Raw genomic sequence first — 13,118 nt, 5'->3', positions numbered from 1 at the left:
AACTGGGTGGATCAACAATTGTTTCCGAATAGAAATTCCATCTCTGGTTCTGTAGAAGAGGCATTGGCAAAGATTCTGACAGGAGTGGGGCAGTCTGCCTCCACGCTATGAATAAAGTCCCCCAGCATAGGTGCTCACAATCCATTTACATGAAGGAATTAATAAATAGCATTTAAGTGCTTTGATGATTTGTATGAATTTTAGAATAATAACCTTAAATGTAAAAACATAGCATGATATTAAGTAGTTTTATTTTGGGTACCAAGATAGTAATGCTTTCTTTATCTAATAGTATATAATTCAGGCCAATATGAAGTATAGTGGCTGCACCTTTTCCTTAGTTGGATACTAAAACCACAGCCAGCCTCCAGGAGCTTCTTTGGCTCTCTCTGTCTCCTTGTGACTATGCACCTAGAGAATACTGTTACATGATGCAGGCTCTATTTTCAACACCCAACTTATGATACCAGAAGTTCAGAGGACCAGGCAATTGCATTAAATGTATGAAGCTATTTCTCAGTAAAACTAAGGAATCGGTTGATATATCCCTTTAAATAGCATTTTGTACTTTTCCTATTTTTAGACTGTGATGTTATCCAGGAGTACTGAGTTATATTCTACCTTAGTAATTTTTGCCCATTACAAATATTACTAAAACTACCCCTAAAACTTGGACTGAAGACATAGATCAAAGATATAATTACTTGACTATATACAGGATACCTGGGCTTGGTCCCCAGCATCACATCACAATATACATAAACATGCACATACATGCACACACACAGAGAGAGAGAGAGAGACAGACAGAGAGAGAGAGAGAGAGAGAGAGAGAGAGAGACAGAGAGAGACAGAGACAGAGAGAGAGACAGAGAGAGACAGACAGAGAGAGACAGACAGACAGACAGACATGAAAGTGCAGGCATGTACACACACACATTCAAGCATGCACACACACACACACACACACACACAAATAAAGCATACCTTCCTTTATCCCCCCCAAAAGGTTACATTTTTCTATTAACATGCTCTTTTGACTCATTCCTCATGAATACCAGTCATCTCATCAGATCCTCCCATAGTGAAATCTCAATGTCATTTGCAGATAAAGTCTTTGTAAGTGCATGTGGGATCTCAGAGACTCCAGACTTCAAGAAAATTACTCAACATGCTAGAGAGGACAATTATCCTTGCCTTGGTGCCAGAAAACAATACACAAGTAAAAAATGTGAAGCTAATTTTAGAGTGTCTGCACTGCTCCTTGTAGTACTGTGACTCTTGTACCTCTGTGACTCTTTGTCCTGGTACCCCACCAAACAGTCCCAAGAGACGTTATCCAAGACCTCCAAGAGAGCATCTATAACAGAGATTGGTTTATTCCCCTGGGACAGCAGTATCTGGGACCTCTTCCACCTGATTGAGCTAAATTGAGTTGCCCAAAGCTGATACTTGATTCCTTCATCACAAATGACCTATCATTTGGTCAAAACTTACATATAAAACAGTTTCACTGATACCCACATGTTGGCCAGTCAAGCCAGGTCCCAGTCACAGGTTCCTGAAGCTCTACCCTGCTCCCTTTGTCACTTCCAGCAGACGATTAACGTCCAGTTCATACAGTCCATAAGTTGCTGGCACTTTTGAAGCCTCTCCATAGCCTTTTGTTCCATCCATACAGCAGCACAAAGATGACCAAGCAAGTTAGTAATCATTCAGTGACCCCTATGAAAATTTCATACTGGAGCACGCAGTGTTTAAAGTGCATAATGTCCCTCTTCTAAGCCTGTCCTTCTTTAACCTGGAAAGAAGGATTCACAGTTAAGAAGCAGAGCTCTGGTCACAGGAGGATGGAATGGTAAACGGGTCAGACCATGTGACCTCTTTTTGCCCCTAGCAATTCCAACTCAGCCAGTGACATATTCCTTGGTCCTAGAAGCTGCTTAAGGGACAAGACTTTTGCAAACAATATTCTATGTCAGTATTCTGCTTGCTTTTGAAACATAAGTTGTCAGAGATGGAAACAGGATTTTAGTACTAGAAGAACTACACAAACCAAGTTATGTTTTCAGAACCAAAGAAGCCCACAGAAATCAAGGTTCTTTCTGAACTTGCCAGGCAAACTGAAGTTTCTTTGATCTGTAATATAGACTTTACTCTCTCTGAAATTATACATTTCAACTCTTATATTTCCATGCATTGCTATTTAACAAATACTACTGAGTTTCCCAGTGTCTCTCCATTACTATTACTGCATGGAATAGTCTTCTAAGTAATTATTAAATACTATAATCATTCTGTTTAAAAAGGAGGGGTCACAAAATCATACCATGGTTTTTATATGTCTTCCCTGCCCATACAAGTTAAAATCTTTAGGTTTGACAGTACAAATTTCCTATCAAGAGCCTAAGAAGCACTAGGCTCCTTGTCACAGGACAGGCACAGTAAGGACTACAGAGCTCACCAGTTCTGCATAGCCAAGTATCCAGGCTACAATCACTGAGAACAACAGAAAGCTGAGTTCCTACCTCGGTGACTGGTGAGCTCTCTGGATCCAGAAGGCAAGGGCGTGTACTGGGGGTGGTCCTTAGGAGAAGTGGCCTCCTCCTCTTCCTCCTCACTAGAAGCCTGTAAGGGAAAAGCAAAATGTCACCATGGAAAAACACTAAAGGCCAAATGCCCTCATTTACTAAACACATCCCCTTAGGATTCCTATGGCAATAATTGTGGATGAGTCAGTGGAGATGGGGGAATATCAGGGCTGGCTTACGTGGACCTAATGGCACAGAGGCAGAAGTAAGTGAAATACATCAGACTCTGCATCTGGGCTGTTAGCTAAGTTTAACAACAACTCTGGAGAACCCCCTCTGAAGTTTGAGTTGGGAATACAAATTAATGCCTTGCATTTGAAACGCCAATGACCAGAACATGTCCTACTAAGCCTCTTGGAATGTGTGCAGATATGAAAGAAGGTACATGGAGGATGAGACCCAAATCTGAACATGACATCCATTGCTTTTCTGTGCATCTTACAAGCAGAACCTGCAGGCATGCCATACAATATATTTTATGCTTCTGTATTTTGTTCTGTGGGGCCAGAGCAGTGTCTACTTGTGGTATCAGGTTAGTGTTCAAAAGGTTTGGGTTTGTAGCATGTTGGATTTTAGATTTTTAGATTATGGAGGTTTAATATGTATTCTGACTATCAATTGGAAGGCTAACTGGAAGTGGGACTCCATGATATAGCATTGATGAGGGTGACCTCCATGATGGAATGAAGCAGGCACTGAGTACCTGTTTTGGTTAGCCCATGCTGCTCTAAGGATCCCTTCACACATGCTTTATAAAGAAGCTCAATGTCCTCATTTATTTTGATAAAAAGAAAAAACAAAAACAAGCCCCCAGCACACATGCATACACACAAACCCAATTAATCAAAACCACCATTCAAAGTCCCCAAAGAAAATGACACATAGGATGGTGGTTTTTGTTTCTGTTTGTTTGTCTTTTTATTTTTAACTGTTCATCAACAGCTCTTTGAATGAACAATGTGGCTAATTATCCTGTGGGGAACTATGCAAAAGGCAGTTTGTGTGTGTGGTGTTAACTGTTTCCTGATATTTGTGTCTTTGCAGGCTGATGCAGGAAGAAACTGGGACTCACTCACATTGAATAGTACCAATGACCAATATGTCACCTAAAGAGCTTGCTTACTTTGACATGAAGCACCACTGTTATACTTAACTGAGGTTTTTAAATCAAATCCAACCTATATACATACATACATACATACATATCCATCTATATTTTATTTTCAAAAAAACCCCATCTGCTAGAAGAGAAAGCCTTTCAGCCTTTCCAAAAGCTCCAGGAAAAAGTAAATTTCATTAATGCTTCCTTTTTCTTTCCAGAAGAAGAAATCCATCCTATGGGGTATGTTTACCCTGCTAGGAGCCGGCCTTCTCTCCAAAGAGATTACTACACTACGGGAATCAGAACTAAGTAGAAGATTAGACCTACTTGCCACGGAAACCCTTTAAACTTCATTTCTGACATTTGAGGTGTTTGATTAAGCAGCTTTCAGGGCAGACTTATACAGAGAGGTCTGAACAGAGCAAAATTAGAAACTCTGTCCCTTGGTGGAATCAGATTTGAGGGAACATTTGTCCACTCCAGCTAAAAGGCAAACAGAATGAACATACAGGATGTTTAAAGCTTGGTCCACATATACTGGAGACAGCTAGGTAAAAGTACAGCCACAGAGGAAAGTGTTTTTAAAGTGCTTAATATACCCCAGTCCACTGGACATTTAGCATGCTGTAGATATGTAGAGGAGAGAGAAATTAAATTAAAATCCAAACCCTACAGTTGCTAGTTGTTTCTCTAGCAGGCCTGTGGGGTTTACTGTGATCTATATGATACTTGAAACATGGAAACAGTGTTCTGAACTTGGAGGTCATTCTGTGTTTGTTGACAGATAATGGGATGGGGACCTTTTGACAGGCTTCCTCCTGAAACTCAATAGGAGTCTTGGGTCACTATGCTTCTACTATGGAATTTCTTAGTATTTTTAAACTTGGATTTGAGCTGTTGATGAATACTTTTCCTGAGAACAACTGAGAGACACACTAACCTTCAGCAAATACACTCTGACTGTTCAAGACTTTGGAGGTCTGCAGCTAAGAGGAAGAGAGATTCCTTAGTCTTGTTTCCCATTGTATAGGGAACAAAAGTGTCATGGAGTTCTGTAGCTGTCATTCAATGCCCAGCACATAATTAATTTTCTGCTCATCTTCAATTTTGTGAGACAATCTCAATTTGCAGAGAAGAATCCAGGAAAATATCAATGTTGCAAAGAATGTTTTTGGCAGGATTTATACAGGTCAGTGTTTGAGGAGGCTCTAGATATGAGATTCTAACTACCCACCTTTCAACTTGGCTTTCATCAAAATGAAAAGCCCTGGCCCTTTTCAATGAGGTCCACACACATGTTCTCCACATCTTATCCTCAGAAATGCAATTCACAAAAGCCAGGTTAGCATATGAAAGACACATAGACAAGAACATTTCTTGACTTTGCACACTACCTGACAAAGAATATAGAACTCACATTGGACTTGAAGCAACACATGCATAGCAACTTGAGTATCAGATAATAGAGGGATAAGTAGAAGGCATTTCCATAATGTTTTCTTTTGTGTGTATTAAGAAGAGATGCCTAAAGTAAGAATAAGGAAACCTGGGCAAGTCTGACTCTTCAGGACCATAAAGATTCTCAAACCTTTGATTCTTTGCCAGTTTTCCTAAGTGCCGATGGCAGAGATTTGTAGCTTCAAGTTTTGCTTTTATCTCCTGTTAGGGGATATTTTTCATGTCTCCAATAAAATACCAGTATTCAAGATATATAAAGAATGCTCTCCAGTCAACAAAAATGCAGACTAGAAGAGAATGGGTGAAGGAAATGCCAGGGGTTTCAGAGGAGACCCAAAAAGTCAGTAATTGAGAGAGAAAATGATCAAATTGGCTCAAAGGCCACGAAAGCTAAAACAAGATATGATTCTGCCAGCCATTGTATCAGCAGACTTAGTTCCTAACATCAAATACTGGAGGACATAAAGGGACAAGAAAAGTCATTCTCTTATTTCTACCAATGGGAAAGTGTTGCTGGTTCACATGACTGGGAATGGTGAATGGTATTTCAGAGAATGACACCCTAGGTTATCCTCTTCCCTCCACATATGAATGTTTCCCCACATGCTACACACACACACACACACACACACACACACACACACACACACACACACATAAAATTCATAAGCTAGAGACAACTTCACATACAAGTCGGCAAGTAGAGACTTTTATTGATGCAGTAAAAAAAAAAAAAAAGTTGCAGCAGCTTAAATAGCAGTCAAGGAGAAAAGAGAGTCAATAGTCCATACAATAATATATATTTATGTGAAAGAGTGATACTTAGCACTTAAGTGTGATAAACCTGACTTAAATATCTCAGTTCAGATAGGCCTGAACATTTCTACAGAACGAAAATGTGAACGGCATAGAGGTGTCACGTGGTTTTCCCTACATACACATATGCCCTTTTGATATCCTATATGTGCAAACATAAAAAAAAAAAAGTCTAACCATTAAGCAAGACGTATATGAAACTTATTAAAACTCTTTGCTTTTGTCAAGGGGCACAGTAATTAGACTGGAGCTAATAAAATAAGTGTGGTAGTTATTTCTATTGATCAAAGAATAGGTTTAACACAGACATATCAAAATGTTAGAAACAACAAATTTTAATAGCAGCTATCTGTGGCCTTAATGTTTAAACTTTTCCACACTTTTAAAATTTTGTTTTAAAACTTAAATATGAAAGCTAACAATATACAAAGTTTTTTTTTTTTTATTATTTCTAGTCCAGGCAATTTTTTATTGATATCAACTCCAAGTAATTTTCTATTAATTGTATAATGGAGATTAATGTCATCTCTGGTTGTTTTTTGTGATAAAATATCTCATTTATATTTCTTATAAAGATATTGAGTATGACTCACAGAATGGACAAAAAAAATTAAATCATGGTGAAAATGTATTCCAGATTCCAAGGCTTGAAGTGTTCAATCCAGCCTTTTATGAGACTTGCTGAAGATCTGCTAATTCCCTGGGGAGTGTCCCTCGATTATTCTCCCATTCAATATTGGAGAGTTGCTAATGATCTTTGTATTTATTTATTCATTCATTTCTTCACTTATTTATTGAAACAGGGTTCTCTGTGTCCTAGTTTTCCTAGAACTCAATTTGTAGACCAGGCAGGGCTCAAACTCACAGAGTTCTGCCCCTTGAGTGCTGGGATTAAAGGCTTGCACTACCACACCAGGTTTGCTGACACCACATCAGTAGTTACCAGCCACTAACACACTACAAAAGGCAATTTCCATCACTCAGGAGATATCAGGTCCAAAGGAAACTCTACTCCCAAATTCTGTCAGTTAAACAAAAGTCTTGGCCTTCCTCAGAACAGATTCCCCTTACTGGCCAAAAGGGACAAACGACTATGGAGTTTTTTTAGCATGCCAAAGTACATGCTAGCCGCCAGGCTCCCTCAAGATAGCAAGTGCCTATTATACTTTTCAGAGTCCATGGTAGCATCTCAGCTTTCTCAGCTTCTCCCCTGCCCTCAACTTACCCAGCTTTCTCTCTGCAGTTGCTCATTCTTCTTTTTTTTTTGTTTTGTTTTGTTTTTTTGTTTTGTTTTGTTTTGTTTTCATTTTATTTTATTTACATTTAAGATGCCATCCCCTTTCCCCATTTCCCCTCCCTAGAAAACCCCTGTCCCATGCCCCCCTTTCCTTTTTGCTTTTATACAATTTTTTTTAAATGTTAATCAAAGGATTTATAAGTTTGGTAATGCTCAATCAGAAGGGTAATCCAATACCCAACCTAGATATAAAGACTATCTTTGACTGGTGGAGACCTGTGAACATCTGCCTCCATGCCCCCTCTCTCTTTCTCTCTCTCATCATCTAGTTTCTCCTCTCCTTCATCTTCTCTCCTTACTCCATCTCTTCCTCTCAGTACTCCTTCCCACTTAGCTCCTCCTACATATCACTCTTCCTGTTAAAGTAAAACTTTTCTCTCAAAATACAGTTAGAGCATACTTATTCCTAATTGTACCAGTGAGGTATAAGATAGTTCTAATACCCAGTCAATCATTTTGTTGACTAACCAGAACCTCTGTCTTCTAACTAAAACACTTACTTTTGATCCTGGCTTTTTTTTTTTTTTTTTTTTTTTTTTTTTTTTTTTTGGCTTTATAATGAATGTCAGCTGAAAACTATCTACTCAGATCTTTTCTCTCAAAGTAAATAGCCAGGATTGGCTATGAGACTATGGGTCTTCAACCCCGTCAGAAATCCAGAATGACTGAGTTAACTGAAGGTATAGGAAGCACTAAACATAGCTTCTAAAACTTAGCCAATTTATAAGACCTCTGGACACCTGAGAAGCCCCTATACTACCGAATGTTCGAGCATCAAATCTTCAGCCTTCTGGCCCAGAGTCATCTGACAGACCTTAGTGATGCAGGATTATTAAGGGCTGATTACTCTGTCTGGGCAGATATAATCAGTCGACTATTCTGCATGTGTGTCCTCTTCAGGACAGTAGTTAGTCTGTAGATGGAAAGAGGCAATTCTTGCCTAGTGGCTGTCACCACACAACTGGCATAACTCCAAGGATGCTCAATTTCTTCTTAGAATCCACAACAGGAAGCTGTCAGGAGCAGACAGGTCTCTAATCAGAATGGACATTTATATAAATTTTTTGCGTCAATTCTATGGACTTCTGACGTTTTGAAAACCAACTATCCATGTAAGGTCACCTGGACTGTTGTCTGTTCACTCCTCTTGGCTATTTCTAAATAAAATATGGTTAACCTCCTAACAATTAACTCAAAGCCATAAATTTGCTATAGTCCCTTAACTCATAGGTTAACCATCCCAAATCAGTTAGAAAGTTAAGGAAGGACTGGGTCTAGGCCTTGTATTCCTAAATGTGTTATACAAGCACATTGCCCATGAGAGTATCAATATTCATCTTACTTTTATATTAATAAGGAGCTCGTACCAATGAAAACCTTAAATTTGAAATCAAAGTAAATTTTGTACCATTTAAGAAATTATAACTTCATCTTGATAATAATTATACAGATTTCTACCAATAGGTTATGGCTGTGCAATAAGTCCTAACTAATCCTCCCTGTTCCAACAAAACCACTACTTTTCCCTAGAAAGACAGACCATTATTAACCACATTAGTCCCCAAGCCCAGGGAATAGGGGCGCTGACTCTTCTGTAACTTCTTCAGGCTGATTACGGGCGTTGAGATATTAGAAGAGGGGTGGGGGGAAGAGTAAGTTGATAATCCTCTGATGCTGTGTCTTCACTGAATCCAGATGGAATTCCAGGACATCAGAGGTTTGGGCAGGTCTGCTCTGTATACTTGATGAGTAGATACACCAAGGCTGTGTATTCTAAGATACTGCCCGAGTTGGAGCGCCTGGGATCCCCTCTTCCTCTGGGTTCTTGAAGGTTGGGGGCAGAGCTGCCACCCAAGATCTGCTCAGTGCCCTGGCTCAGACCAGAAGTGCTCATTCTTCTTATAACTGTTATTTTGGCTATTCACTGTCTTGTTCTCACACTTAATCAATCTCTGTCTCTCTGTCTCTCTGTCTGTCTCTGTCTCTCTCTCCCCTACTTTCTCCACCTCTCTCTCTCTCTCTCTCTCTCTCTCTCTCTCTCTCTCTCTCTCTCTCTGTGCTCCTACTTCTAACCAGGCCAAGTCCAGCCCCTTGGCCATGTTCAGTCAACTACTTCCCTCTCTCTCTGCTCTGGACTCTTCCAGATGCATCTGACTGTTATCTCTCCCATATCTATTAAAAACAAAACAAAACAAAAAACAAAAAACCCTTCCCCTTAACCATACCACAGAGAAGTCATGCCCTCAGTTTATACAGGAAGAAGTCTAGAGCTTTTGGAACCTTGCTGGAAAAGCTTTGGTGAAAGTCCAGCATATCATCCTAGAGACTTACAGAGTGAGAATCTCTCTCAGTAATTACTGGAAATGAGTGCGCTTGGGAAAATGTGTGACGTCTGAGGCTCTTCCCAAATGAGCATGTGCAGAGACAGCTGCAGCTCACGGTGGGCATCAGGGTGCACAATGGCGAGCACAGGAGCAGAGATTTTTGCAGGCTTCAGAACAAGGAGGGGGCAGCTACAAAGTTGTTTAATAGCCATAAATCTCTGACTATTTTTCACAAAATACCACAGAAGACCACAGCTCCACAACTCATCCCCCATCACTCAGCTCAAGTGGAGTTCTTTGGCATGCTCACTCACCCCTAAATCATAAGCCACATAAAGTGATCCTGGGGCTGGGGAATTTGTCAGCCTCTTTCAAGTAGAAGTAATCTTTGCTTCTCATCACAATTCATCCCCTGAAACCACGGCAGAAAGCTGACTCCTCTAAAAACGTTTAGTTTTCTTCTCAGAAGAAAAAGCTCTGCTTGTTTAGTTATCAAATATTTAGTAATCATCTCCTAGAGGCCAGGCCTGCCCTGAGGATATCAAGAAAAAACAAGGAACTCAGTTACATTCCTGGCATATCAAAAAGATTATACTAAGATTAATACCGGTCAGGAAGAGTCATTGACTTCTAACGAGACCCCCATAAACACTCTAGCTTGACATCTGTACACAGGTAACACTAATCATGTCTGTCTATGTTTCTAACTCACTCTAAGGGTGAGTTCTCAAAAGCAACTATATTAACTTTCTGAAATGAACAATACTCTTAGCCTTTGTACCCAACTTTCTCCCAGGAAAACAAGAGAAAGCCAAGGCATGAAGGCTGACTAACTGCGACACTTTAAAGTCGAAGGTAAGACTATCTGTCATCATTGTAGGATCAGCCCACACAGTGAGCCAACCTGCTCAGGATGGGAGGGTACAGATCAAAGTCACAGAAGTGAAGAAGAATCCTGGAGGATTTATTTACAATCCTTTCAGCCTTGTTTACAAGTGACACCCCTGTGCATTCTAGCATGAAGGAAGACGGTCAGCATCAATAATGGAGGGGTGAGATTGGAATCATAGATTTTGAGATCTTGAACATGTATGTCTTACCAAAGACCTCTGTCAAGAAAAAAGGGAGGGAGAAAATTAAGTAGGGGATGAGATTTAATCTACAATTGAGAGACTGGGGTGGAGTTAAGGGTCTGGAAGAAACTGGGCACTTAACTAAGAGGGTGAGAGGAGTGATTCTGGTCAGAAGTGGGCAGAAAGGAGGTAGAAGAGGGCCTGTGTCAAAGGCTTCTCTGGGGAAAGAAATCCCTTTGAAGCCCAACAGCCTAAAGCATTCCATTTGATTTTATCTGATCTATGGGCCCTAGTCCTGCCAGTAATCCCAGAGGGCATCTGGTTGGGAACATCAGTTCACAGTTACTTACGGGGAGGGAGGGAGTGCAGACACGATCCAGGAAAGAAAGGAAGGAAAGGAATGATGTGGCTCTGGGTGTTGGTGGGCTGCTTCATAATCAACTCATAGAGTGAGAAGTATAAAGAACTCATCCAGAGCAGTAGCTTCCAAAACATGTTTAGCAGATGCTTATGCAAAGGAATAAAAAAAATGGAAATAATCTAAATATTAGATAACAAAAACCTACCAGATTTACATGATGAATCAAAAAAAAAAAAAAAAAAACCATACACACAAATGGAACAAATATATTCTATGTGTAGAAGCCAGAAAATCAACCTCCCAGGTTCCTCAGATACCATGCAGATGTTTTTTAGGAAAGAAGACTATTGTTCGCTGACTCAGAATTCACCTTGTAGGTTTATTTGGCTGGCTGGGAAGCCTGATATGTCTACCTCTGTCTCCCCAGTGAGAATTTTAAGTATGTAACATTGTTTCTGGGCTCCTTTAAATATGGATTCTAGAGGTCAAACTCACCTCCCCATGCTTGCAGGGCAAACATTTTAATAGAGGAGGAAGCACATTAGGAATCCTGGAGAAAGTGGAACTCAGACAGGAAACTGAAGGGACAAAGTGTGACATATGAGCTGTTATTGTATGAGCATATACTAAGAGTTTTTGAAACACTTGGCTTTCTGACATTATAAACCCCCATTATAAACCCCATTATAAACCTCCTTTGAAAAATTTGAAAACTGAGACAAATAAAATAGGAAACCTATCCAAGGCTATGTGGCTTTTATGTAAAACCTTCGGAGGAGAGAGAGCAAGTTAGTCTAACCCCTGGAGAGCAAGTTGGTGTAACCCCAGAACTAAGCTGCTCCTCAGCAACCACACCCTCTTTGCAAAGGAACCCCCAAAATGTATGAGCCCTAGCCAGGCTAATGTGCCATTCCACTCCTCCATCGTTGTTCATTGAGCCTTTGTACAGTCTCATGTTCAGAAAACTCTGGAGCTCACATCTACAGAAGCCAGGTCTTAAATGAATAGTGAGCATCTTACGGCACCTAGGAAGGCAACTCCTCAAAGCACTGAGAAAGTGTTATCAGTAAGGAGAACCTCATTAATAGGATAAGGAGCTGTGATAAAAGAACTTTCTATTAAGAAATAATCATAACCTACCCAAAGAAGTATGATGGAGCAGGGGTCAGTACAGCTGCTCATTAGCTCTCGTGCAGCTCTCATTTGTGTAATACATATACACCAGAACACAATCAGAAGGGAACCATTAGGTGGTATATGTATCATATTTCCTGAGCAGTAGTCAAGTCACGCGCCATTTTATAGACTTCCTTCCATCTATGGCTCTACAGTCTGGGATGTAACCATGGGATATACAGCTTTTGTTAGAAACATTTTACAGACTACTGGGAATAAAGAGGGGCAGATAACTGGTCAAAGAGAGTTGGTATGTGAAGAATTTAGACGTTTGAGCAGCACATTTTGATTTCCAGGGAGGGGTGGTAGCACTGGACTGTGAATTTGATAATCAAAGGTACCTGTAAAGACATCCCTCCTGGGTTTACTTAGCATATGTAGAAACGCGTGTAACATATTTGTAGTGAAGTCCAATCCATGCAACAAGTTTTACATAGAGATATATAAATAAAACTGTCATCTAGTAAGAAAATGATTAACAGTGCTACGAAGGCACACACGTCCTTCAGACCTGTTTTGGCTTTGAGGATCATATAAAGTGATTTGTTAGAATCAGATTTTATCAACTTAACCAAAGCCAATAGCAAGTCTACGCAAATGTTTTGGGGCTGCTGTGAACTCGATACTATTGTTTACCTACAACTTAATCTTTTAGGAACATAGAAAAAGTCATCACTTCCTAACTGTATCACAAGAGTTCACTGTTATTTATGCTTTTGAGCTTATTTGGGTCTGTTGCAGCTAATGCATATTTCATCTCTTCCCAGTTCTCTAATGACATCACTGTGATGTCTCAGTGTGGGTTTTGATGGTAGAATTTCCAAGTGGTCAGATTAGGGTTTGATGTATAGGCCTGCTGCTTTCCTAAATTTAAGAAGGTAATGGAGGAAATATTAATGATGCAGATTAAACACAATAGG

At 40.0% G+C, this 13,118-nt stretch overlaps 1 protein-coding gene across 3 annotated transcripts in view; it reads right to left on the bottom strand.

Moving 5' to 3' along the window:
• The window catches only part of Lrmda (leucine rich melanocyte differentiation associated), a 1,001,791-nt gene that overhangs the window by 190,767 nt on the left and 797,906 nt on the right, over positions 1-13,118 (bottom strand). For all 3 annotated transcript variants that reach the window (XR_013109409.1, XM_076931235.1, XM_076931236.1), the window contains one exon: positions 2,529-2,628. Coding sequence is in view for 2 of the 3 variants with exons in the window: in XM_076931235.1 (XP_076787350.1) it covers positions 2,529-2,628 (100 nt within the window). In the remaining variant the exon portion in view is untranslated. The remainder of the gene's footprint in view (positions 1-2,528; positions 2,629-13,118) is intronic.

Source organism: Arvicanthis niloticus, chromosome 3, assembly GCF_011762505.2.
Source record: "Arvicanthis niloticus isolate mArvNil1 chromosome 3, mArvNil1.pat.X, whole genome shotgun sequence".
Classification (NCBI taxonomy): Eukaryota; Metazoa; Chordata; class Mammalia; order Rodentia; family Muridae; genus Arvicanthis; species Arvicanthis niloticus.
The sequence above is the reverse complement of the archived record's forward strand: the minus strand, read 5'-3'. Positions and strand labels throughout refer to the sequence as shown.